Source organism: Hyperoodon ampullatus (genome assembly GCF_949752795.1).
Source record: "Hyperoodon ampullatus genome assembly, chromosome: 12".
In the NCBI taxonomy this organism is placed as follows: Eukaryota; Metazoa; Chordata; class Mammalia; order Artiodactyla; family Ziphiidae; genus Hyperoodon; species Hyperoodon ampullatus.
Window position 1 is genome coordinate 72,562,677 of NC_136925.1, and position 23,814 is coordinate 72,586,490.

A 23,814-nucleotide genomic window follows, 5' to 3' on the forward strand; every position below is an offset into this window, starting at 1 on the left:
CTGTCGATGCAGGGGACACGGGTTCGTGCCCCGGTCCGGGAAGATCCCACATGCCGCGGAGCGGCTGGGCCCGTGAGCCATGGCCGCTGAGCCTGCGCGTCCGGAGCCTGTGCTCCGCAACGGGAGAGGCCACAGCAGTGAGAGGCCCGCGTACCGCAAAAAAACCAAACCAAAACAAAACAAAACAAAAAACGTAGCAAACTCAAATGTTATGTAAAATTTAATTAACATCATAACCAGAAATTTCAGGATTGTTCTAAGATCAATATATTCTTTTCCAGGTTTCTGAGAATATCATAGATCACATTTTCCCCCAGTCAGATTTTTATTGGATCAGTGCCTGCGGATGCCTATATCCTCATGAGTATGGGCCAGAGGCAACCAGAGAAAGCGCAAACTGTGATTCATACTCATCAAAATCTGTGAATCTGGTCTGAAATTCTGACTTCATTCCCACCCAAGTAGCTCACTCTGCTGTTCTTTCCAAATCTGTGATTCGATTAAGCTCAGGCAGTTTGGAAAGGAGAAATGAGTTGAGTCTAAAATTGTCATCTGCTAAATCCTCATGTCCATTTTAAGTGTGAATCTGCACTTGAAGTTTTTAGAACCAACTGTCAACATTCTAGTCTTTTCCCTGCGTTTTTCAAGTTCTGAAGGTTCCTGTGAAATGTTCTGTTTAAGCCACCGATAGCCTAGCAAATGGGATCTTTCAAAGCCTTTAATTCCACAAAGACCTTATACTAGCACAAAGTTTAGTAAATCCCTTCAACAAATTTCCATGACTTAATTATATGACTGCATTAAAATACAGCCATACTTGGCTTTTCTGTCCAGTAATAATAAGCATTCATGTTTCTTGATTTTATATTGTATACTTAGCACCCAGCACAGCACCTGGAATGCCATAGGTGTTCAGTATTATTTGAATTAATGAAGTATCCCATTAGGTGTTGATGATTGAAGAACATAATTTTATAGCTCTGATCACTTTCTTCATCACACCTGACAATCATCGTGATGTGAAAGATGCCAGCACACACTCTCCCCATGAGGAGGCCTTTTCATTCCATTTTGTTGTAGCTACTCCTCTCCATGGCCTGTAAACTGAGTTTGTTCATATTTAAACCAAGCTGTTCAAATCCCTTCCCAGCACATACCCAGCAGATAATTAGGGATAACTAGTTCATGCATAAGATTTTGGTAATAACATTTTTGCTAAAGAACTCAAGCTTTTCTTATCCCGGGGTCAAGCAGGCTGTCCTGAGCCTGAGGGTGGAAGAGGAGAAGGAAAAAAATGCTTCTGTTGTGGCTTTAAATCAGCTCAACCACAGATGAGATTTCCCCCAGGAGAGCAGGGACCACAGGAAGAGAAGAACACAGGGAGAGCCTTTGGGGAGCATCTGCATTTAGGGGTAAGCTGAGGAGGAGAGAGAGAGTCCCGAGGAGACCCATGTGCACTGAGCTCTGGAATGGACACGAAAGTGGGAGGACCCCTAGGATGCAGCCTGAGAGACAGACTCCACCAATGGCTTTCAAACTTTTGGCCACAGATTCACTGGAAGATGTATTTTACATTGTGATCAGGTACAGTTATACACACACATAACTGAAAAAAATGTTGCAGGAAACAGTCCTGTTTCTTCATGGGATGTATGCCAACATTTTCTATTCTGTTCTGTGCTATGCAATGTTGTTTAAACAAATGCTGGTCTCAGATGTCACAGAATATCTTAGGACTGTGTGGTGACTTAGGACTGTGTCAACCCAGAAGTCAGAAGTGAATCAGCAGTAGCCATACTTTTCAGACTCTGAAGGTTAGTGGAGGGCAGTGGGCACTGTGGTGGCTCCCTTGTGGTGTCACTGATCTACCTTGCTAGCGTGAAGTGGTGCCCGGACCCCCAGCAAGTCCAGGTCCTGCCAGGTCTCCGTCATCTTCTGGGGGTCCTGAGCCATCTGAAGAACTCCAGCTTCTCTTGTAGGTCACCGATGGCATCAAGGTTGGAGTGGATGAGAAGCAGATGTGGATTTGCATGGGCTCTGTAATTTGCGGCAAGCGGGCTCTCTCATTGAGGTGCGTGAGTTCAATAGTTGTGGCGCGCGGGCTTAGTTGCCCCGTGGCATGTGGGAAGGGATCCCAGTTACCTGATCAGGGATTGAACCCACGTCCCCTGCATTGGAAGGTGGATTCTTTACCACTGGACCACCAGGGAAGTCCCGCCTTTATTATTTTTTTAATTTTTAATTTTATTTATTTATTTTTTGACCACACCTTGCAGCATGTGGAACTTCCCCAACCAGGGATGGAACCTTCGCCCCTGCAGTGCAAGTGCGGAGTCTTAACCACTGGACTGCCAGGGAAGTCCCTGCAGACCACTGCCTTTGGAAGCAGCTGCTGAGAGAGTGCTGGGAAGGAGGGGGTCGCCAATACTGGCAGCTTGTCAGGCTGTTCTTCATGCTTCAGGAAGGGATTTGTGTTAACTGGAGACCACTGATGCATGATAGTGGGGGCCATGAGCACCAAGATCATATTTGCCAAAGCAAGAGTTAGACATGGGCTCCGGCAGGTTCTGGGTGTTTGGGAGGGAGGAGAGTGGAAGATGTGAAATCAGCCCTCCTCCAGCCGCCTGCCATGTGGGTGTGCCCCCAGAGCCCTCTCTCACCACCAGTATGACTTAATTTGTCCCTCTGGTGTATGTTTTTGGTTGTTATGTGTAAAAAACTTGCCTGAGACAAACTGTATTTCAGCTCAAACCATCTGTAGAAATGCTGAGAGAGATACCTCAGAGAAATATATTTGAGATCCGTTATTACATATTCAATGGATTTCTCCAGAATGATGTGGCAGGACGGGGTGACAGAGTCGGTGCAAACATTGACATCTCACGGATTCGGTGAGGCTGAACGAGGAAACCGGAATTAAAGTCTTGTTTATGGTAGTAGCAACTTCACCTGAAAGGTTGCCGGAAGTGTTTATCACCTCAGAATCTTTACACAAGCTAATTAAGAGTGAGAATGCATTGTGAAGTCATTCAAGGAATCAGTTAGGCTTTATTGTATTGTAGTGATTTCTTTTAGTGGATTTATCTGGTAGGGGACTGATGTAAATCTTTATATATATGATATATCTTCATCCCTCTCCCAAACAATAGTGAGCAGTGGAAATAAAACATATAATTTATATTTCATAAAATATATCATGTACGTACTTACTATTATAGACAGAAAAGGTAGAGATGTGTGAAATAAATGAGCCAGGAGTCTTGTTCCCTTTCTTCCCCTCAACTTTGGGGATTCAGAGCAACGCATTGAGTTTTCCCTTAGGGCTCTGTCTTTATAGATGGATAAAATAGCAGGACCAAGATTTCATTTCCATTCATTTGCATGTAATCTGCATACAGCGGTACAGATTACATTGTGTCTCCTGGTGTTTTCAGAGAATTTTTTTCTTTTTCTTTTTTACCCCTTAAACTTTGTCAAGATATTCTAAAGCATAAATGACATCTGGGGAAAGAAGAGAGCAAAACCAAAAAAAGTAATGATACAAATGCCTCTGTTTTCATAGTGCTTTTAGTTTTCACATTTTCCAGAGACAGAAGTACATTGGGATAAAAATTCAGAAATGCTATTGTTGAGAGAACAATGCTCTGTTTCTTTTCTCCTTAATTGTAACAGCAGTTCACCCGATCTGAATTGTTTGGTACAATGCCCCTTATCTCTATATTTTTATGTTGGTTGTATAAAAAAAGATGGGTGTTTGGTATAAATGTGTGCTGTGGCTTCATGGGAAAATTATACAAGTTAGTCTTCCATTGAGCTGACACTGGTAGTGGGACCCAGATTTAAATTAAGTTCATATTAAGTGAAATGGATGGTTATATGGAAAAATTGCTGTGACCTGGTTTTGTAATAAGAAGTGGGAAGAGAGCTTGAATTTGCATGTATCTTTTTTTTTTGGTAGACAGTGATGGGAAAATTCTTGTAAAAAAGTTTATGCGTCACAAAATTTCACAATTTACTTTAAAAAGGCTATTTTGAGGAAATAAGATTTTTCTGAGTTCCTAAACACAGAACTAATATTGCTTCAGCCTAATGCATGCGAATCAAAGGGGGAAAATAAGAAACGAAACAGATTAGACAAGTAATACACTCTACAGCAGAAACTTTTAACACCTTAAAAGAAAAAAAAGTTTAAAAAGGAACCTATTTCAGTATTTTAATGTATTTATTATAATAAATATGGAAATTTATAAAGTCATACTACATATTTAGAAGTTGATTTTGTAACATCAATGCCTCTTGGCATTAGCATTGTGGGGTGTTCAGTCAGACATGAACTTCACATCCCCAAAAAAAGATGTATGAGGTGTGGTGCTATTGAAACATCAACTGCATTATTTAAATTCTCTAGAGACTAATGTTGCAAATATTTTAATAGAAGTAAATATTTTTACTGAATAGGTTTGTACTATATCAAGTAAGAACAAGTTGGACAGAAAGGATGCAGGGGTCTCCAGACAGTCCTGAAAAAGCATGGATTTGGAGTGGGTGAAGAGAAAATCATCTTGTGGCTCCTTGGTTCCATGTGATTGGGATGGAAAAAAATTCCTTTCTGTGCATAGCAGAGAAGACCTACTTAAAAAACACACACACACACGCTTTAAAAAATTATTTTGTCTTTCTTGGCATTTAAATGATCAAGACTGATGCAAGTGGTAATTATGGGGACTCACTGAACATCTGGAAAGCGATTTGAAAAAACATCGAGGCAGCTGTGCCACCCTGTTCTAAATTATTATTTGCTGAGCATCAAGTGAGGAGTGGTTATTGCAGGGTGTGAAATGTTTGCTGTCTTTGGCCTGAGTTGAGTTGAAGAGCTGCTTTCTTCCTCGTGAGCAACAGATATTTCCCAGGCCCTCAAATATTTGGGGAGTTCCGAGTGATTGGGAGTGAGGGATAGGGAATGAAACTGTTCCACTATTAGGAAAAAAAGTTTGACCAGAAGCCTAGAAACTCTAGAAGTGAAGTGAACAGTTGGCTTTGAAGGTGTCCCAGGATATGCGAGAGAGGAGAGAGAAAGGAAAGAAAGCAATTTGAACAAAGCTATATAAGTTATCATTTTTATAATTTTTTCAGGTGGCCTTGATTCGTCCAAGAAAGTAGTAGTTGGTTGTGGTAAGTCATACGGTTCATAAACTTGAAAGCTGATTATTTTGGAGAAGCCAGCCATCAAGACTGGAGTGTCTTGGCTTGGTCAGTATAACTCTTAGTGCCTCTGTGAATAAGAGACAGTGGGAGAGGGAGAGAGGTTAATTTCCATTAAGAACAGCAAGCCATAGGGAAATGTGTGGAGATAGCCCCTCTCACCAGTTCCCTCAGGTATTAGACAGTACGGATTTTGTATTTGGTCAAAGGTGGCAGGTATGTTTCATTTCCTGGAGGGATGAAGGCAAAAGTTTCCTGATGAGGATGGCATCATACTCTCGAGAGACTAAGGCAATTCTAAAGAGCCCAAGATCTTCCAGGAGCCCCAGTTGCTGTGGGGAGTCGCAGCATCAGGGCAATAACTCATGAAGATGGGTTCTCAGGGGACACTGTTGCAAGTCCTGTCCTTTTTACCTTCCAACACACACTCATCTTTCCCAGTATATACTGGGCGAGGGAGCTAAGAAAACTTCATGCTCTTGAAGAGAAGTGGGACGGTGAGGGCGTTGTGTCTTGGAGGTGTAAGCAAACATCCCGGGTCAATAGAAGGCAGATACCCTGCTGTTAAAGGTAGCCCAGTTCCCTTTGTCCTAGGAACGGTCCAGATGCTCCTCTCTGGCCGAGGCAGCGGTGGTCTGGAGCCCTCGCCTCGCTGGGCACTTTGCTGTCATAGTCCTGGTCGTTGGCTGGAGCAGATGCTCCCCTGGGAGCAGCCCTTCTGCCTTAGCTCTTTCCTAAAGTTTCCTCCAGTACTTTCTCTTGGTGTTGGGGGTGGCGTGGGGGCTGGGGGAGCGGCCACTGTAGGGGCTGCCTGTCCTCTCTCACTCCTCTGGTCCTCCCTGTCGGCAGGCCTCAGCCCCTTTCTCCACCGGGCTGGTAAGTTTGGGGTTTATTTGTAGAATGGGTGACGTGTGTGGCACGGATCATTCTTAGGGGAGAGAGACCCGGTCTGATCCCTGTTTTGCAAGGTCACTTTGGTGACTGGATCCAAGGCAGATGAGGCCAAATGGGGAAGGAGACAAGGAGACAAGTCAGGAAGTTGTAGATTTTCATGTTGTGGCCCGTGCGGCATGTGCTGTTGAGTTGAGACAAGTCAGGGCAGACCTCAGGATCGTAATCCGATTTACGATGCAATTTGTCAGGAGCCTCACCTCTACTAAAGGCAGTAAAGCAAAGACTGGTAGGCTGATCCCCTCTGTGCGTGTCCTCGGAGGCTAGCAGCAGACTTCCATTTTACTCCTTCTTATTTTCCCTACCGGAAACGTGACAGACCTTTTTTTGGGGGGGAGGGTAAACTCCTGCCACCTCTACTGTAGCCATCCAGCCTGTTGTCTCAGAGGGGAGGGACTGACTTTTGCCCAGACACGTTCAAACATCTTACTGTTCTTGTAAAGAGCTTCCCATCCCTAGCTCTGTACTGGGGACTTTGAGGCAATGACCTCAAGCATAGACCATTTTATTGGTAACAAAGGAAGAATCTTTTCTAAAAAAAATCATTTCCTTCAATTCTGTTTCCCCACTCGGTCAGTTTTGTGAAATTGGTGAATGCAGAAGTGGGATAGAGATGGTCACTTGCTCTGACCCACGCATCCTGACCAGGGCCTTGAGGTCTTTAGCAGAAAGCCTTTTTTTTTTTTTTTAAATTAATTAATTAATTAATTAATTAGACTGCATTGGGTCTTCACTGCTGCATGCAGGCTTTCTCTACTTGTGGTGAGCGGGGGCTACTCTTCATTGTGGTGCAGGGGCTTCTCATTGCGGTGGCTTCTCTTATTGTGGAGCACGGGCTCTAGGCGTGCGGGCTTCAGTAGTTGCGGCGCGTGGGCTTAGTTGCTCTGCGGCAGGTGGGATCTTCCTGGATCAGGGCTCGAAACCATGTCCCCTGCATTGGCAGGCAGATTCTTAACCACTGTGCCACCAAGGAGTCCCAGCAGAAAGGCTTTTGAAGAACTCTCTTTTTGTTGTTGTATATACTGTAATTTTATTTCAATAGCACAAACGAAGTTAGCATGAAGGAAACTTAAATGAAACAGTACGGTATAAATAGCAGAGAACCAAAAATTCTAAAAAGGAAGTACATCTAAAGCATGAGAATTCAACATTCATTGGTGTTTCATCTTCAGTTTTGATTGACACTTGATGTTTGCAAACTCTGAAACAAACTTTGAGATCATGATGACTATTCTGAAGAGATTTCAGCACCAGCACTGAAGAACTCTTAATTCCCAAAGCCTATCTGCATCTAAGTGTGCTTTGCAGTCTTAGACACGTGCGCTAAGGGTGGTGTGCTGGCATTAACTATGAGACAGGGCTGGCCGGTGGTCTGTCACAGGGAAAATGTGTGTGCACTTTTTCGGTTGTCTAAGAGTTGTGTTTTCCTTGGTTATCTTGGTAAAATCATTTTCCTTGGTTGTCTTGGTAGGGTCTTTTATTCATACCAAAGAAAGACCTTGTTGGGAGGTGAAAAGTGGCAGGGGAGATGCTTCTCTGAATGAATGAATGAATGAATGAATAGACAAAATGGCATAACCTACAAATGTATACAGCATTGCTGTCATCCTCTGTGTATATGTTCAAACATGTATTTAGGAATCAGTTCCCCTAAAGGAAGACTACAATCTGAAACATTATTTGTAGTGAATATTATTAGCTAAGTAAATTGAGCACTTACTATGTGCCAGGAGGACTGTGAAGGACCAAGCTCTGAGTGAGTCACGTTACTTCATCACTTCTCACGGGGAGGTATCCCAGCGTTGCCAGAGATTAGGAAACATGCTTAAAGCTGCCGAACCAGAAGTGGCCGCAGAGCTGGATGTGAACTTGGGGGTGTGGGCTCCAGAGCAGCTTCCGGGCCCATCCCTCAGTGGAGAGACGGATATGTTTTCTTATTTATTTAGCTGAATTTGTTCTCTTGCATCTGTACTTGAATGATGTAGGGAATAAGAGTTCCCACTTTTCTGAGGGTCTCATGGGAGGCATGGTTCAGGTGTGTCCCAGATGCAGCATTCCCTGTTGGCTTCTGAATTCTCAGCTTCCCATCAGAATTCCCAGGAGTGGTGTCCTGGCATCTGGGTTTCTCAAACGCTTCTCCAGAGGTTCTGATGCAGCCACTGACTGGGCTTTAGGGTGCCTCGCACTGACACAGTGGTTTTCCCAGGGGTTTCTTGGCCCTGCAAGGCAGGCAGCGATGTGGGTTAAAACCGTGGCTTTGGCATCAGACAGTCCTGAGTTGGAGGCCTGGCTTCTTTGCTTGGTAGCCGTGCAATCCTTGGGCTGTCACTCAGCTTTTTTGAGCTGCTGTTTGTCCATCTATACATAGTGAGGAAAATAGGTCCTGTGTCCCAGGGCTGTCCTCAGCATTAGGAGATGTCGCGTGTAAAATTTAGCCTGGCACACGTCCACCACTGAAAAAATGCCAGCTGTTATTAGTATAAGTGATGCATAGAGGAAGACTAGATGATGTGGGACGTTTGCCGGTGGACTGATCGCCTTTGTTCTCTTCCTGTTTTGTCCCCCTGCCCTCCTCACCCTCAGGACGGCTCCCTGGGAAACATCGATGACCTGGCGCAACAGTATGCAGATTATTACAATACGTGTTTCTCCGACGTGTGCGAGAGGATGGAGGAGCTGCGGAAACGGCGGGTTTCCCAGGACCTGGATGTGGTGAGTGGGGCACTGGGAATGTGTTCCTGCCCAGCCGGGCTGCTCCTGGTCCAGCATCCCCTCCTTCAGCCCTCTCACGGTTGTGCGTGCATTATTACTCTGCAGGCTGCTGCACTAGTTGAGATAAAAAATTCAGATCCCAGGGCTTCCCCAGTGGCGCAGTGGTTGAGAGTCCGCCTGCTGATGCAGGGGACACGGATTCGTGCCCCGGTCCGGGAAGATCCCACGTGCCGCAGAGCGGCTGGGCCCGTGAGCCATGGCCGCTGGGCCTGCGCATCTGGAGCCTGTGCTCCGCAACGGGAGAGGCCACAACAGTGAGAGGCCTGTATACCGCAAAAAAAAAAAAATAATAAATAAAAAAAATTCAGATCCCAAAAGGATTAACCCAGGTCTGTGGCTGTCAGACTGAATGAGTATTAGTTGGGGCAATAATGATCAAATTTTTGTATTCATTAAAAGATTGCGTTTGAATTTTAATTTTTTTTAGCTTAAGGGGAAAGGATGTTCTTACTGTTGGCCGGTATCCACTACATTTTTAATGACTCTAAGCCAAAAGGAGGAGGCCTAAGCTAGTTCTTTCCTCGTCTCCTTCCTTCTTTGTTTTCTTCTTTTTGTTTTAAACAAAATAAAATTTAAAGAAACAAGAAACCACCCTAATTTCTCACCTAGCAATAACCATATTGGTGTTTTAGCAAGTCTCCGTTCCGTGTTTTTCTGGGCATTTTTACATCAGCAATGTAATTCTTGCTTTTTTACTTAACGTTTTATTATAGTTCTTCCATGTTGCTAAGACCTCTTTGTAATCACCATTTTTCATGATTTTACCAAGATAACCAAGGAAGACACAACTCTTCTCTCAGGTGCATTGAAATTCATTTGGCTGGTTTTTTTTTTTTTTTTTTTTTTTTTTTGTGGTACGCGGGCCTCTCACTGTTGTGGTCTCTCCCGTTGCGGAGCACAGGCTCCGGACGCACAGGCTCAGCGGCCATGGCTCACGGGTCTAGCCGCTCCGTGGCATGTGGGATCTTCCTGGACCGGGGCACGAACCTGTGTCCCCTGCATCGGCAGGCAGACTCTCAACCACTGCGCCACCAGGGAAGCCCCATTTGGCTGTTTTATAAAGACTTTTATGTGTATGATTAGTGGAGCATTTGAAGTTCCATGTGATAAATAGTAAATACAGACTTCAGGTCTATATAATCTATACGTGTGCTGGTATTTCCATGTTGTACATTTACTAGAAAGTATCTTACCAAAACTTCTGCATTTATTAATTTAAATTTGCTATATAGGTCTTGGGTTCATTTTGGTTCAGTGCTTCTCAAATTGTTCTGTTTCATTGTGACCATTTCATCTGACCATTTTAGGAATGAGAGGCAGAAGAAAAGGCTTAACACTCCGTGTTTCCTTATCTGGACCGGCTCCTTTTTAAGCCTCTTTTATGTATTAGGGGACTACGCGGATCTTTTCTGAGTAACAGTACCTCTGCCTTTAAAAAAATGTTTGAAAACTACTGATTCAATTGAATCCTTATTTATTTTGTGATTTTCCATAAATCTACTTCAAGTAGAGATGAAAAAATTAGTAACTCGGAACAGATAATTCTTTTATTAATAATTCCTTTTATGTTTGAAAAAACCTATTGGATAAGGGACCCACCAAATAGTTTAGGCACCGCTGCTGTGTATTCCATAAGTAGACATCATTCACTTCCACTCTAAGTAAGATGCTGGTGCTCTTATGCAGTTTCATTTCTTTCCTTAACTCAGTCCACGTAAAGATTTCTTATATCATACCTCTCAAATAACTATTGATCCTTTTTCCTTTTTGTTCACTGATTTAGTGTTCAACCTGGGTGGGAGTTAGTATAATGGAATCGATTGAGACTGAGAAGCATCCGTTGGGGGCAGAAAGCCATCACCCCAGGAGCCTGACACCCTGGTCCAGGCAGGCACATGGGCGTCATTGTTGCCAAGGGCTTCTTTCCTGTAACTTTGTCCCCTGGCATGTGTGAAGGGGGGTGGGGAGAGGCATATTCCTTTCTTTTAAGAAAGTATTCTCATGTGGCAAAAGACTGTTAAAATTAATTAGGCTCTCCTGTTGGGGCACAGTTAGTGCCTTTTTTTTTGGCAAGATTGCAGCCAAACAACAACTTCATTATTGCACTGAGTTCTTGAATGTTGCAGTTTTGACCTTGAATAATAGAATACTCTGTGGCTTCCTTGGACGTTTCACCATGCAAGGAAATGATGGCTGTGAATTGACAGATGATCCTTGATAGGACACTCAACTGCTCTTCCCCAAATTCTAGCTGGTTAAGAGTTGGGGTTACCATAGTCATTCCACAGTGTTTGGGAACCTTGGAAAGCAGCCTCTTGGTAGGAAAGACAGCCTGCCTTGAGGTGGAATAAATAACTTCTTCCCATTTAGACAGATGAGCCTAATTTGGTGCGCTCTGTTCCAGAGCTTTTGCAAAAGACAGTGGGGGGAGAAAACACTGCATGAGCTAAATTACTTCTCATCAAAGGTGCAGGAATGTGGGGGTGGGTACAATTGATGGGAGCTAGCTGGAAACTGTCTTCATCCTTTAAAGTGTAGTTAGTGAGACAAGGAAGATCCCAAGTCAGCGTCTTCAGTTCCCTCTCTATGAGATTCCAGGCAAGTATTGAAGACCAAGTTAGATGCCATGTGGTTCACGTCCTTCACACGGCTCAGGGAGTCCAGAAGTTAGAGGTTGTTTAAGGTCGTCGTTCAGGCCATGCTTGCAACACTGGCGACTTAGGGAAAGTTCCCTCTCACGGTGGTTAGCTCATCACAGATTGAGTCCTGATGGGAACTTATTTTCTTGAAAAGCTGCAACTTTCAGTCGGTAATGCTACTTTTTTTTTTTTTTTCGTAACGCCACTTTTTATTGCATCAGAATTTACCTGTATTTCTAGATTGTGAATTCTGCCTTCAGACAAGTAGGCAAACTTCTTGCATGCTAGGCTTTTGGTGCAGCTTGGGGTCTGAGGACCTGCAGCTTAATACTTGTTTTCTGTGCTAGTGAGCAGCCCTGTCAAAAGCAGAAGTGAGGGACTTCCCTGGTGGTCCAGTGGTTAGGACTCTGTGCTTCCCCTGCAGGGGGCACGGGTTTGATCTCTGGCCAGGGAACTAAGGTCCTGCATGTGGTGCAGCTCAGCCAAAAAGGGAAAAAAAAAAGCAGAAATGAGATGACTTGGAGAAGAAATAATCCACCGAAAGCACTAAGAGGAAATAGTAACATGTTAGGAACATAAAACAATTTATAGGGAAAACAGTAGCATTAAGTTTGTTGCATCTGCTCTAGAAAAAGTCATTAGAGACAGCTTTGAGGGCAGAGAGTTTGGGGTGATGGTTTAAATTGGCTTTATGGGTTTGTTTCATTTCACATCCTATGGGTGAATTTGGGAGATTGAAGAAATGTTCTATAGACAGAATAGATATTTAGATATTGATGTTTGGCTTTAAAAAGCCCAAAAATGCAGTGTCCTTAAGAGCTAATTACATGTCAGCTGGAGAACAAACAAGCCAAAAGTCACCCTGCCCACAGAGATGCTTGACTTAACCCTGAAAAATAAAAGGTTTTGATAATTATGTTAGAAATTAACTTTTGGGACTGGATATCAAACTACTTCTCCAGGACCTAATCACCTGGCCCCTGACTGGAATAAAGCCCTTACTTGATGAAGTGTTTTGGGGGCCAGTTAGTTTAGACGAAGGTAACAGAGAGAGTACAGATGTGTGAAAATTCAACAGCATAAGCACAGATTATGATTGAGATTTATAACTGTCATGAGAGTTTCTATTTAGCACCGAGTGGGCCCTAAAGGAACCGTGTGTTTGGACCACAGCCCTTGCCTCTGCCGGGGATTAGGACGTTAGTGGCTGGGAAGAGCAGGGAAGTTGCCCGTATTTCCATACATTTGGGCACATCCCTGAGCACTGTGTGTTTTTTTGGCTGTGAGAAGCTGCATTTGGAAATGACAGCAGCTTTCCAAGTCCATAATGGGCCCATGTCTAGTGATGCTAAGTCTGACATCTGTCAAAGTGACACCATGGCCAGGAGAGGGACACATGCAAGGCAGCCTCTTATTACTGGCCATGTCAGCTTCCTCGGCATCTTTGCGGCTGAGTCTGCTTGGATGTTGGCAGAAACAAGTTTGTACAGTGGTTGTTGTATCATAGCCTTGACAGAGAAGTCACCACTTACAGGATCTCTGTGCCACTTACAGGTGACTTACAGTTTGTACCTCAAGAGCCAGGAGCCCAGGCAAGACTCACCCAGGTCTTTGAGGACTGGGACTATTACATATTATCACAGAGAAATGTGATATCAGAACCATTGCCGATGGTGTAGGAATGACTCTGGGGCATAATTATTGTTCCTAGCAATTTTCGTAGTTTAATCTTTTGACGTATAATTCTGGACAAAGATAGAGGCAGTAAGAGTGGTGTCTGGCGTGACTAGGGGTGATTCTTGGGGCTTCTTCAGACCCTACCACTCCCACCCCATGCCCAAGCTGGAGTCCTGGCCTCGGCGATTGTCGCAGTGGCAAAAGGGTGTGAGAAACATGATGGAAGGAGACTGGGGGAGTCAGGAAGACTTGGTTTCAAATTCTGGCTGTTGTACTTAACTGGCAAGTTGTGTAACCTTTCTAAGCTTCAGTTCCCCCATCTATAAAATGGGGTAAAAATATCTCATAAAGTTGTTACAAGGATTAAATGAGAAAACTGCTATACGTATACCTGGTCCCTCATTGTAAGTGACATATAACTGTTCATTTCTCTTCCTTCCTTTCTATTCCTGGTTCAAAAACTCCTGTCATAATGCAGGAGTATCTGTTATTTGTACTTCATGAACATTTATTCACCTGAGTGCAGAGGTTTCTTTTAGCTTTTATTTTGGGAAATTTCAAACATATATAAACAGCATACTATAACAGACTTCCTGTGCCTCTTACCCAGCTTCAACAGTTACCAGCATCCTGCCATTCTCACTTCATCTTTACTCTTCACGCCTGCTTTTTTTTTTTTAATTTATTTATTTTAATTTATTTATTTCTGGCTGCATTGGGTATTCGTTGCTGTGTGCGGGCTTCTCATTGTGGTGGCTTCTCTTGTTGCGGAGCACGGGCTCTAGAGCACAGGCTCAGTAGTTGTGGCTCTTGGGTTCTAGAGCGCAGGCTCAGTAGTTGTGGCACATGGGCTTAGTTGCTCCACGGCACGTGGGATCTTCCCGGACCATGGCTCGAACCCGTGTCCCCTGCATTGGCAGGCGGATTCTTAACCACTGCGCCACCAGGGAAGCCCCTTCACGCCTGCTTAATTATTATTTTTTAAAAGTTCTTTGTGAGGTAAAATTTACATATTGAAATGCTTGCATCTTAGCTATCCAGTTTTGTCAAGTGGATATAGGCATGTTATCTGCACCCTAGCATGATGTAGGACACCCCACAAAGTTCCTTCATATCCCTCCCCAGTAAATCCTAGTTTGAGGACAGGGATTTTTGTCAGTCTGTTTTGGTCCTTTCTGTATTCCAGCATGGAGAACAGTGCATGGCACATAATAGGTGCTCAGTAAGTATTTGTTGAATTCATTTGTGTATGTAATTATTTAAAACTATTAAATGAGCGTCAAGCATCTGAGATGTTGTCATTCCAGAAATACAGGTAAAGATGTGTTGCCCATCCACAAAGATGTCACAGTTTAGTGGGGGCTTTAGACAAGTAAGCAGACTTTTTTTTTTTTTTTTTGGCCACACTGCGCAGCTTGTGAAATCTTAGTTCCTTGATCAGGGATCAAACCCCGGCCCACAGCAGTGAAAGTACCAACTCCTAACCACTGGACTGGCAGGGAATTCCCTAATCAGACTATTAAAATGTCCTGCAGGAGTACACAAGAGAGCCCCTGACCCAGTTTAGGAAAATCAAAGAAGGCTTCCTGGAGGAGGTGATATCCAAGTCCAACTGTAAGGAAACACAGAAGATTAATCTGGTTGGGGAGCGAGGTGTAGACAGTGCAGAGTAATTTAAGGCAGAGGTCACAGTTAGTGAAAAGGTCAAAAATGAGAGAAAATGTGGCTTTTATGGGCCACTGAGGGTTGTTTACTAGGGCTGGAACCTAAGGCATAAACAGGTGTGCAGAGAAAAGATACATGCTGTCCGTTCACAGGTCCTTGGATCATTAATGATATAAAAGGATAGAACATTGCTCTGATTCATCACCATTCACAAGACAAAACAAAAATAATTGCCATTTTGCAATAGTTGACCGTCTGGGCCAAGGTGATCTTGTGGCTTTCCCCAGTCATGCAGACTAGTCCAGTTTCCGTGGGGGGTTTTGTTTTGTTTTGTTTTATTGACTGTTCTTCTTTTGTTATTTGCTAGAGACTGCAAAGCCTGTGGAAAACAGGTTTCCTGTATCTTTGAGCTCCCTGAATATTCAAGAAAAGATATACAAGAAAAGATAAGGGTTGCCTCCACCTCAGTGCTTAGGGAACACTGGCTGCCCCAGGAGGCTACCTGAATTCTTATTCTCACCCCCAGGATAAATGTGAACTGTGTTGCAAATTGCCTGACTTTAAATATTCAACTGCTAAATGCTAAAGCCCAACTGTTGCACCAGGGCATTTGCTTTTGTTTTGTTTCATTTTGTCTTAATGGACATTACTTGCTAGCTTTGGGCTACTCTTGATTTGCAGATTGCAGTCAGAAACGGTGGCCGGAGACAGTTGAGTCTGAACCACATTCGGCTGTGGGATTTACACACTTGATGTCAAAATACACTGAGGCTTTATGTCTTAAGCCAGATGGTAATACAGTTCTCTGCTTGGGCCCCTCAGACAAAGTCCCATTTGTAGTCAGATGCCCAGTCCCCACTTAGCATTGTTTTGTTCACTGCACCACGTTAACATGGACATAAATATGAATAGGTCTCTGGGCTGCCAGATTTGATCTTGGCATCCCATACCTCTCATAATTAAGAAGATTTTTATTATACTTAGGATCAATTTAGGTATGCTTCCATCCTCTTAAACTTAGAGACCTTTGTAGACTGCCCATACCATTATGGAAACGGACAGATTAGATGTGCTATGTGTGATAGGATAGTTGAGCCGTCTTCATCAGACTTTTCAAATAGGAATCAACAACATCAGCTTCTTTTTCTGGTTTTGCTTCTGAGCATTCAGAAATGACTGATTTTTGTTTGTTTGCATTTATAAACACAGTGTTCCCAGGAGATTAAACACCAAAATAGCATTCTGCTCAAAATATAAATGCTTGCCAGAAAGGGAAAAAAGTCTGAGCTTTGTAGTTGTTTTCATTTACATACAACAGAGAGCATTCCTAGATGTTAATCAAATTGACAATAATTGGGGAGAAAAGCCAAGAAATTAAAGAGGCCACTTTTTGATGGCAGAATCTGGGCTTGGAGGGGAAAGGAGTGTCTCTGTTTTTGGAATCAGGACCTTTCAAAGTTAAGTGAGGCCCAGGCCACGTGCATTTTGGAGCCCTGGAATATTAAAACCAGGTTACCAAAAGTATAGTGTGATCTCAATGTCTACATTTAACAGTTAAACACTTTTTTTTTTTTTTTTTTTTTTTTTTTTGCAGTACGTGGGCCTCTCACTGCTGTGGCCTCTCCCGTTGCGGAGCACAGGCTCCGGACGCGCAGGCTCAGCGGCCATGGCTCACGGGCCCAGCCGCTCCGCGGCATGTGGGATCTTCCCGGACCGGGACACGAACCTGTGTCCCCTGCATCGGCAGGCGGACTCTCAACCACTGCACCACCAGGGAAGCCCAACAGTTAAACACTTTTAACATGGAAGATTACAGTGTAATTTATTTATGCTAGTCACAAGCTAATTATAGGCTATTTAAACATGCTAATTTGTGGCACACTAGAGGCAGTATGGTCTTGACTTGAGACAAAATGTAAAGGAGTGTGATGAATGTTTCCTTATTTTCAGGCCCTAAGAATGGGTTTCTGTAGCTGTATCTACAATGTTATTTGTTATTGTCAAAGGTCTAAGTTTGAGATCCTCGGCAAAGGCTGAGTGGCCCAGGCCAAGTGGTTGATCCACCTGTCCTCTAAGGCCCAGCTTGGTTGAAATGGCAAGGGTTGGGTCTGGAGTGGGGTTACACAGATGCGTGCAGGGCCCGGACAGGAGGTCACCTGGAGCAGAGTTATGAGCCTTCTCTGGTGTCAGAACACACACCTGACATTGGCCTTCTGACCTTATAGGTCCACATTTTATCAGACAAGATGGGGCGTGATCAGGGTGGTATGGCTGTAGACTAGGTCCATATTTTATTTTATTTTATTTATTTTTAGCCACTGCGGGATCTTAGTTCCCCAACCTGGGACTGAACCTGGGCCCCGGAAGTGAAAGTGCCAAGCCCTAACCACTGAACCGCCAGGGAATTCCCTAGACTAGGTCCATATTTTAGAGGGATCTCTCATCACAGCTCCTGTGAACCAACTGAAATGACTAAGGACAGAAAGAATTGGGCTCCGGAACACCAAGTATATTGACTGGACCTTTCTCTGGCCACCTGTTTTGAGAAGATCATTACACCGGTTTCAGTAGTAGTTTTTGATTTGGAGCTGCCTTTTTTTTTTTTTTTTTTCTTTCCATTTGGAAGTTTCGAGAATTTTATTTCAAATAGAAGAAAGTAAGATGGTAAAATGTTGAACGACTTTGTTCTATGCAGTTGGTTCAGTTGGTTTTTCTGGCTTTTCAACCATTTGGTGTTTGGAAGGACACAGGGTAACTTGGTGACTGGAAAATACGTCTTAGTAACTTCAGAGCATGTCTGTTGCCTTTCCTTTAAAGTCTCACTGTATTACTTGAAAAAGGACATCAGATTCTAGTTTTTTGCCCTCCCCCATCCCTCATGTCAACCTTTGTTTTAGAAGTGGAGGCTTAATTGATCAACTGTAGAAGTGGTCTTAGAGTTTGGGTTCAGGAGTAAACCAATTTCTCTGTCTTTGGTTATTCTGAGGTTTGTGCATAAATCATTTATCTCTAAGGGATAGTTTGAGAGACTTTCTGCAATTATTTAGAATATGAAGATGTTCAAAATTTAAGCTACAGCAATGTCATCCATCTCATGGACCCCAGCAGAAGCTGATGGAACTTAATCAAAAATAAATCAAGGGTATGTCCAAACCAGATTGTAAGCACATCATGAATATTCGTGGACATCTGGATGTGTTTGTGGGAGTGTATGTTATTTTTTAATGTGTGCGATCACAGAGACATGGCTTCTTAACAAAGATGCCAAGAGGAAGACAGATTTCCAGCTGTGATGTCAAAGGGTATTTTTGTTTGTGTGTGGATATCCTTTCTCCTTGGGGTGTGGGTTTCACTTCTCCAAGATACTCCTTTGATCTCTTTCATCTTTTGGAATCTGTTTTGATATTTTATCTGAATTCTTCATTGGAGTCAGTTACTTGACTCATGAAGATTAAAACTTTCTTTCTAAAGGAGAATTTTAGCTTAAGTAAAAACTCACCATTTAGTGTTTCTGATGAATCTTTTAAACGCTGGTGATTTTCTGATAATTATCAATGAAGCTATTTTGCATCGTTGATCACCAGTATAGCCTAACATGTGTAAAACTCAGGGTACTTTATCTGCCTCACTACCTAAAATACTGCCAGTAACTAGAAAGGAAGGGTAAAGTGTGAGGAGGCCATAATAATGATGCTGATAATTATTGTAATAATGACATTTTAAAAGTACATTGGGGGCTTCCCTGGTGGCACAGTGGTTAAGAATCCACCTGCCAGTGCAGGGGACACAGGTTCGAGCCCTGGTCCGGGAAGATCCCACATGCTACGGAGCACCTAAGCCTGTGCGCCACAACTACTGAAGCCCACGCGCCTAGAGCCCGTGCTCCGCAGCAAGAGAAGCCACCACAATGAGAAGCCCACGCACCGCAACAAAGAATAGCCCCTGCTCGCTACAACTAGAGAAAGCCCACGTGCAGCAATGAAGACCCAGTGCAGCCAAAAATAAATTAAATAAATAAATAAAAAAAATTTTTAAAAGTACATTGGAGTTTATGAGACATCTACATGTACTACCTTATTTAGTTTTAATACCCTTATGAGATGGGTATTAGTAATCTTATGATTTCAGTTGGGCAGAGGCAGAAAATAATGCTCCCAAAGAGAGGCCAAATAACTTGGTAGGGAAGCTCCGTCGCCCACCTGTCTGGACATTTACTGCTTGGGACCTGCTTGGAACCAAGGTTTGGGCACTGCCAGATGGGGATGACAGGGCTGCTTCATCAGATGTTGTAAAGGTTAAATAAGATAATGTTTGTAGAGCACAAGGAAGAGTTCCTGGGTACATGCTAGGGCTCAGTGAATATTTATACTAAGTATTATTTATAATAGGAATACTAAGTAAGTAGGACTTATTAAACATCTAATAGCTGGTAGGTATCAGAGATGGAATTTGAAACCAGGTCAGTGCAAAATCTCTGAACCCGCCCAGGCCACCCACTAACCTTGCATTTTTACTCTCAGGAGATTCCTCCCAAAGCAGCCTTCCCCCCACCCCCGCCCACGCCTCCTCCCCCCCACCGCCTCCTCCCACCGCACCCCACCCCGCCTCCTCCCCTCCCCCGCCTCCCCCTTCCTCCTCCCCCCTTCCTCCTCCCCCACTCCTCCTCCCCCACTCCTCCCCAGGAAGTAAATCTTGATTTACAGATTATGTGTTTGGGTAATATAATTTAAATGTGTGATATTATAAACAATAATGTAATATAAAGTAATTTTATTATACAAATTACAATAATACACTCATTATAAATTTTTTTTTTAAAAAAACCTCACAAAAATTCCTTAAAGTAGAAGTTTAAAGTCTCCTAATACTTACCAAGGATAACAGTTCTAAACAGTTGGGTTTTAAGTAGCTTCCTGGAATTTCCAATTTTCTATTTGTTCATTCTTTACTTCTTCATCTCTTCTTTCTCTCTTTACGTACACATAAATACACACTCACAAATGAACGTACGTGACACTCACAAATGAACGTACGTGATGTTTTACCTACGACAGAGTAGAAGCAGTAAGTTAAAAGAGGGTTGACTCATTGCTAGAGGCGGTCATCTGATAGTGGTAGGAAATGTTCACAAATGGAGACATAGAACATTTAAAAAGTAAATAGAACTCAAGAATCTCGACAGTCTGGACTATTTAGAAGAGGGGCCAAAAACCTTGTAAATTAAAAAGAATCTGTTAAATTATATTCCCTACATTGTTACAGAACACAAGGGGTAATAGACGTTTCAAGAATTCCATGAAAGAAGGTAAAATAACATGAAAGGTAAAATAATAAAGAAAGTAAATAAAGTAAAATAAAACATTTTGCTGTTTTACCTGTATCCTTTTCTTGAAAATTTAGTTTAACAGAATATTAGAGGGTTCTAAATATTGTAATTTTAGTGTATTATGTAATAACTATTTTAGAGGTAGCTAAATGATGGCACGTATTATTCTTCCTGAAAGTGAATACAGGGAACTGGTAAAAACAGCAAAGTAAAAACAATATTTAATGGTTTTCTGGCGTGTCTCAGTAACGTAGGTGGTGTCATGGCGGAGTTTTTAGTCACAGAAAATATAAGCCTCATTTCAGGAAGTTCGTGTTGCAATAGAACAAGACATCCAAGGATAAGATTCTGTTAGTCATATTCATAAGTGGGTGATACATAGAGATCTGCTTACAGCAAATTCTAGTATCCATCCATTCACCTGGAGATGCGTTAAGCATTAGGACAATAGAAAAGGTAAAGGTGGTGATGCTTGTTGGTTGGAAAGCTTAGCTGAACTGGTCTGGAGGAGCAGGTGCCTCAGGCTAGGGTCGGGACTCTATAACCTAAAATCAAGCACAAGGCTGGTTTCTGAGTAATTGGACAAGAACTTGTACAATTGCTCAGCTTATTCTGTGCCATAACCTAGATCAACACAAGGAAACAGCTAAGGTTTGGATGAATTTAACAGGGCTGGACTTATAAGGGCACTTATAATTAGAATGATAATGCTGACTACAGTAATAACCAAGATTTTATATATATATATATTTTTTCGAGTAGGTATCTTCTTTTAATTAAATACCACAGCTGATTGTGTTCTTTGTAAAACGTTTATTGAATACCTAACATGTGAAAGCACATAGTACATATTATCTCCCTTCAGAACACTCCCATAGGGCTTTATAAAATGATTTTTTTTGAGATGTAATTCACATACCATAAAATTCACTCTTTTAAGTGTACAGTTCCCCGGTTTTAGTGTATTCCCAAGGTTGTGCGGTCTGTACCACGGTCTGCTTCAGAATCCCACAGTACTTCGTGTTCTGTCTTTCACCTTTCTGTAGTGAGTGCATAATAAATACATTCTTCACTACTGCATTTCTGTGGCTAGAAGAGTTCCCAGCATGTACTAGATGATCAATAAATAGCTGTGAAATGAATGAATGAATGAATGAATGACAATGACAATGGCATTGTGAACATCTTTGAATTTCTATCCTCAAAAAGTGAGGGCTTCCCTAGTGGCGCAGTGGGCTTCCCTGGTGGCACAGTGGTTGAGAGTCCGCCTGCTGATGCAGGGGACACGGGTTCATGCCCCGGTCCGGGAAGATCCCACATGCTGCGGAGCGGCTAGACCCGTGAGCCGTGGACGCTGAGCCTGCGCGTCCGGAGCCTGTGCTCCGCAATGGGAGAGGCCCGCATACCGCAAAAAACAAAACAAAACAAAACAAAAGTGAGGCTTTCTTATTACTCTCTTAGTGTTTAAAATAAGCATAAATAAGAAACTTTTTAAAGCAGTAAATTTTGGAAGGTATAATTCTGGGAAAAAGTGCCTTTATTACAAGAATGAATCCACTGACTAATAAAAACATAAAATATGTTAAGAGGTTCAAACTTCTGATTAGAGGAGAAAAGGCTCCCAATGAAAGTATATATGATAATAAAAAAAGTCTTTTCCTGCTTTAAAATTTGCTTATGTACACCTATATTTTAGTATGGTTCTAAGGGATAAGCTGCTGTCTTAAAATGGGTATCTAAATGTGAAAACCCAGGATCCAATGAGGATGATCTTTGCAAAAACTGGAGTACAATAGAAAAGTGCATTTGGTACCCGCATCTTTTCCAAAATGACTTCCTAGCGCCCTCACCTCCCCCACTGTGTATTGCTTGTGAGGTCCGTACCTCTCCAAGGCAGCAGCTTGCCCTTTCTTCTTCCCTCCCTCCCTCCCTCCCTCCCTTCCCCTTCCTCTTCCCCTCCCTCCCTCCCTCCCTCCCTTCCATTTACCGCAAGTGAGAGCCTGTTGTATGGTCACATGGAACTGCAGAATAGTGGACAGGGAACCCGTCATAAGGCAAGTGTTGGAAGCTTGGGTGAGGACCCAAGAAAGAACCGACACTAGCTCTTCCTAGACTTGGAACAGACGGTTGATTCTGCCCATAGCCTAGCTGGACCAAAAGCCCCTAGTTTGCAGGCCTTCCTGCCAATGAGCAGATGCTCAAATGCGGGGTCGTTCCTCCTGCCTCTTGTCTCTCCTCCCGCCTCTCTTTTTCTCTTTGTGCTGCACACCCTGAAAATGGGGCACAGGGAGGCCCCTCTCATAGGCCTGCCTGTCCCGTCAGCCCTGGCATTCTGGTCCTCACGTCCTGCCTGAGATCACCCTGGGGTCATGTGTGGGTGAGTGTTTATGTGCGTGGATGTGTGCGTGTGTGAGAGCGGGGTGGGGGAGGGAGAGAGAGAGAGAGAACATCAGCAGATAATGGTGACCACGGTTGTAGAAAATATCTTGTCCCTAGACAGGGACAAGCAGGGAGGAAGAAGACCAGAGAAGATGCCCCTTGTGCCCGCACCTCTTCCTGCCCCCGCCCCTACGTTGGTAGTCCTTGGTTCAGGGGCACGAGGAGAACAGGAGACTCTGCCCCTATCCCCCCCCACCCCGTTCTACTTCAGGGCTGGTTTGCAGCGGGGCTGAGAGTGCAAGATGCCAAGGACCTCTCGCGCCCACCCGCTACCCTTCCTCCGCATCTGTTCCTTGGCGTTCCCACCGCCCCCCACCACTCGCCTGCTCCTGCCTTCATCCCTTCCTCTCACCACCTGGTCCGCCATCCACCTGCAGCCCATCCTCACCCCTGGGCCTTCACTGCCCAGGTGAAGATGGCCACCAGTGACACCTCGAGGCTGTGCACCCTCCCTCACTCCCCTGGGGGTGAATTCATCTTGGACTCCATTTTCCCGTAGAAACTTGTTACGCTGGCGAGTAGGCTCTGCATCTGTATCCCAGCACATCCTGAGAAAAACCAGACTGGGTGGCCTGAGCTTGGGATGTGTCCATTTTTGCTAATATTAAAGCTCAATTTTGTTACCTCGGAAAAAAAAAAAAAAAAAAAACCCTCAAAAGAGAAACGGACAAGATAATGCTTGGAACCCAACCCATCTTGTGCTGGGCGGTGGCCTCCAAAGCAATGGAGAATTTAGAGCCATTTTCTCCAGGTGGAGACGTGTTTACGCCCATGTCGCACTGACTTGAGGATGGGAATGAAGAATGGGCCGGGCTGTAGAACAGGCCAGATGGGCGCATGCTTCTCAGTACTGGGTGCCAGTCACCTGGTCTGACCTAAGGAAAAGCAAACTTTGAACACAAGCCAGCATTTTAGTCAGATAAAAATTTGTTCAGCAATGCTTGTGTTTGTTTGCTTGTTTCTTTTGGTTGGAATTCTCACCATATGCACCTCAAAGAATACCTCTGAAGGACATCATTAGGAGATCCAGTGCAGCTGTTACGGATGTGAGTTAAATCTCTTTCTGAACTGCAAGGGTTGAAAAAGAAGTTATAAATAAATGCAATTGGTATGTGTTATTTTAATTTGTTGTTATGTATGTTA

The 23,814-nt window shown here is 43.5% G+C and overlaps 1 protein-coding gene across 2 annotated transcripts in view; it reads left to right on the forward strand.

The window, feature by feature from the left end:
- Nucleotides 1-23,814, forward strand: part of SASH1 (SAM and SH3 domain containing 1) — a gene marked incomplete at its 5' end in the record, with an annotated part of 189,705 nt that overhangs the window by 33,705 nt on the left and 132,186 nt on the right. For both annotated transcript variants that reach the window (XM_079716634.1, XM_079716635.1), the window contains one exon: nucleotides 8,737-8,865. In XM_079716634.1, coding sequence (XP_079572760.1) covers nucleotides 8,737-8,865 — 129 coding nt within the window. The remainder of the gene's footprint in view (nucleotides 1-8,736; nucleotides 8,866-23,814) is intronic.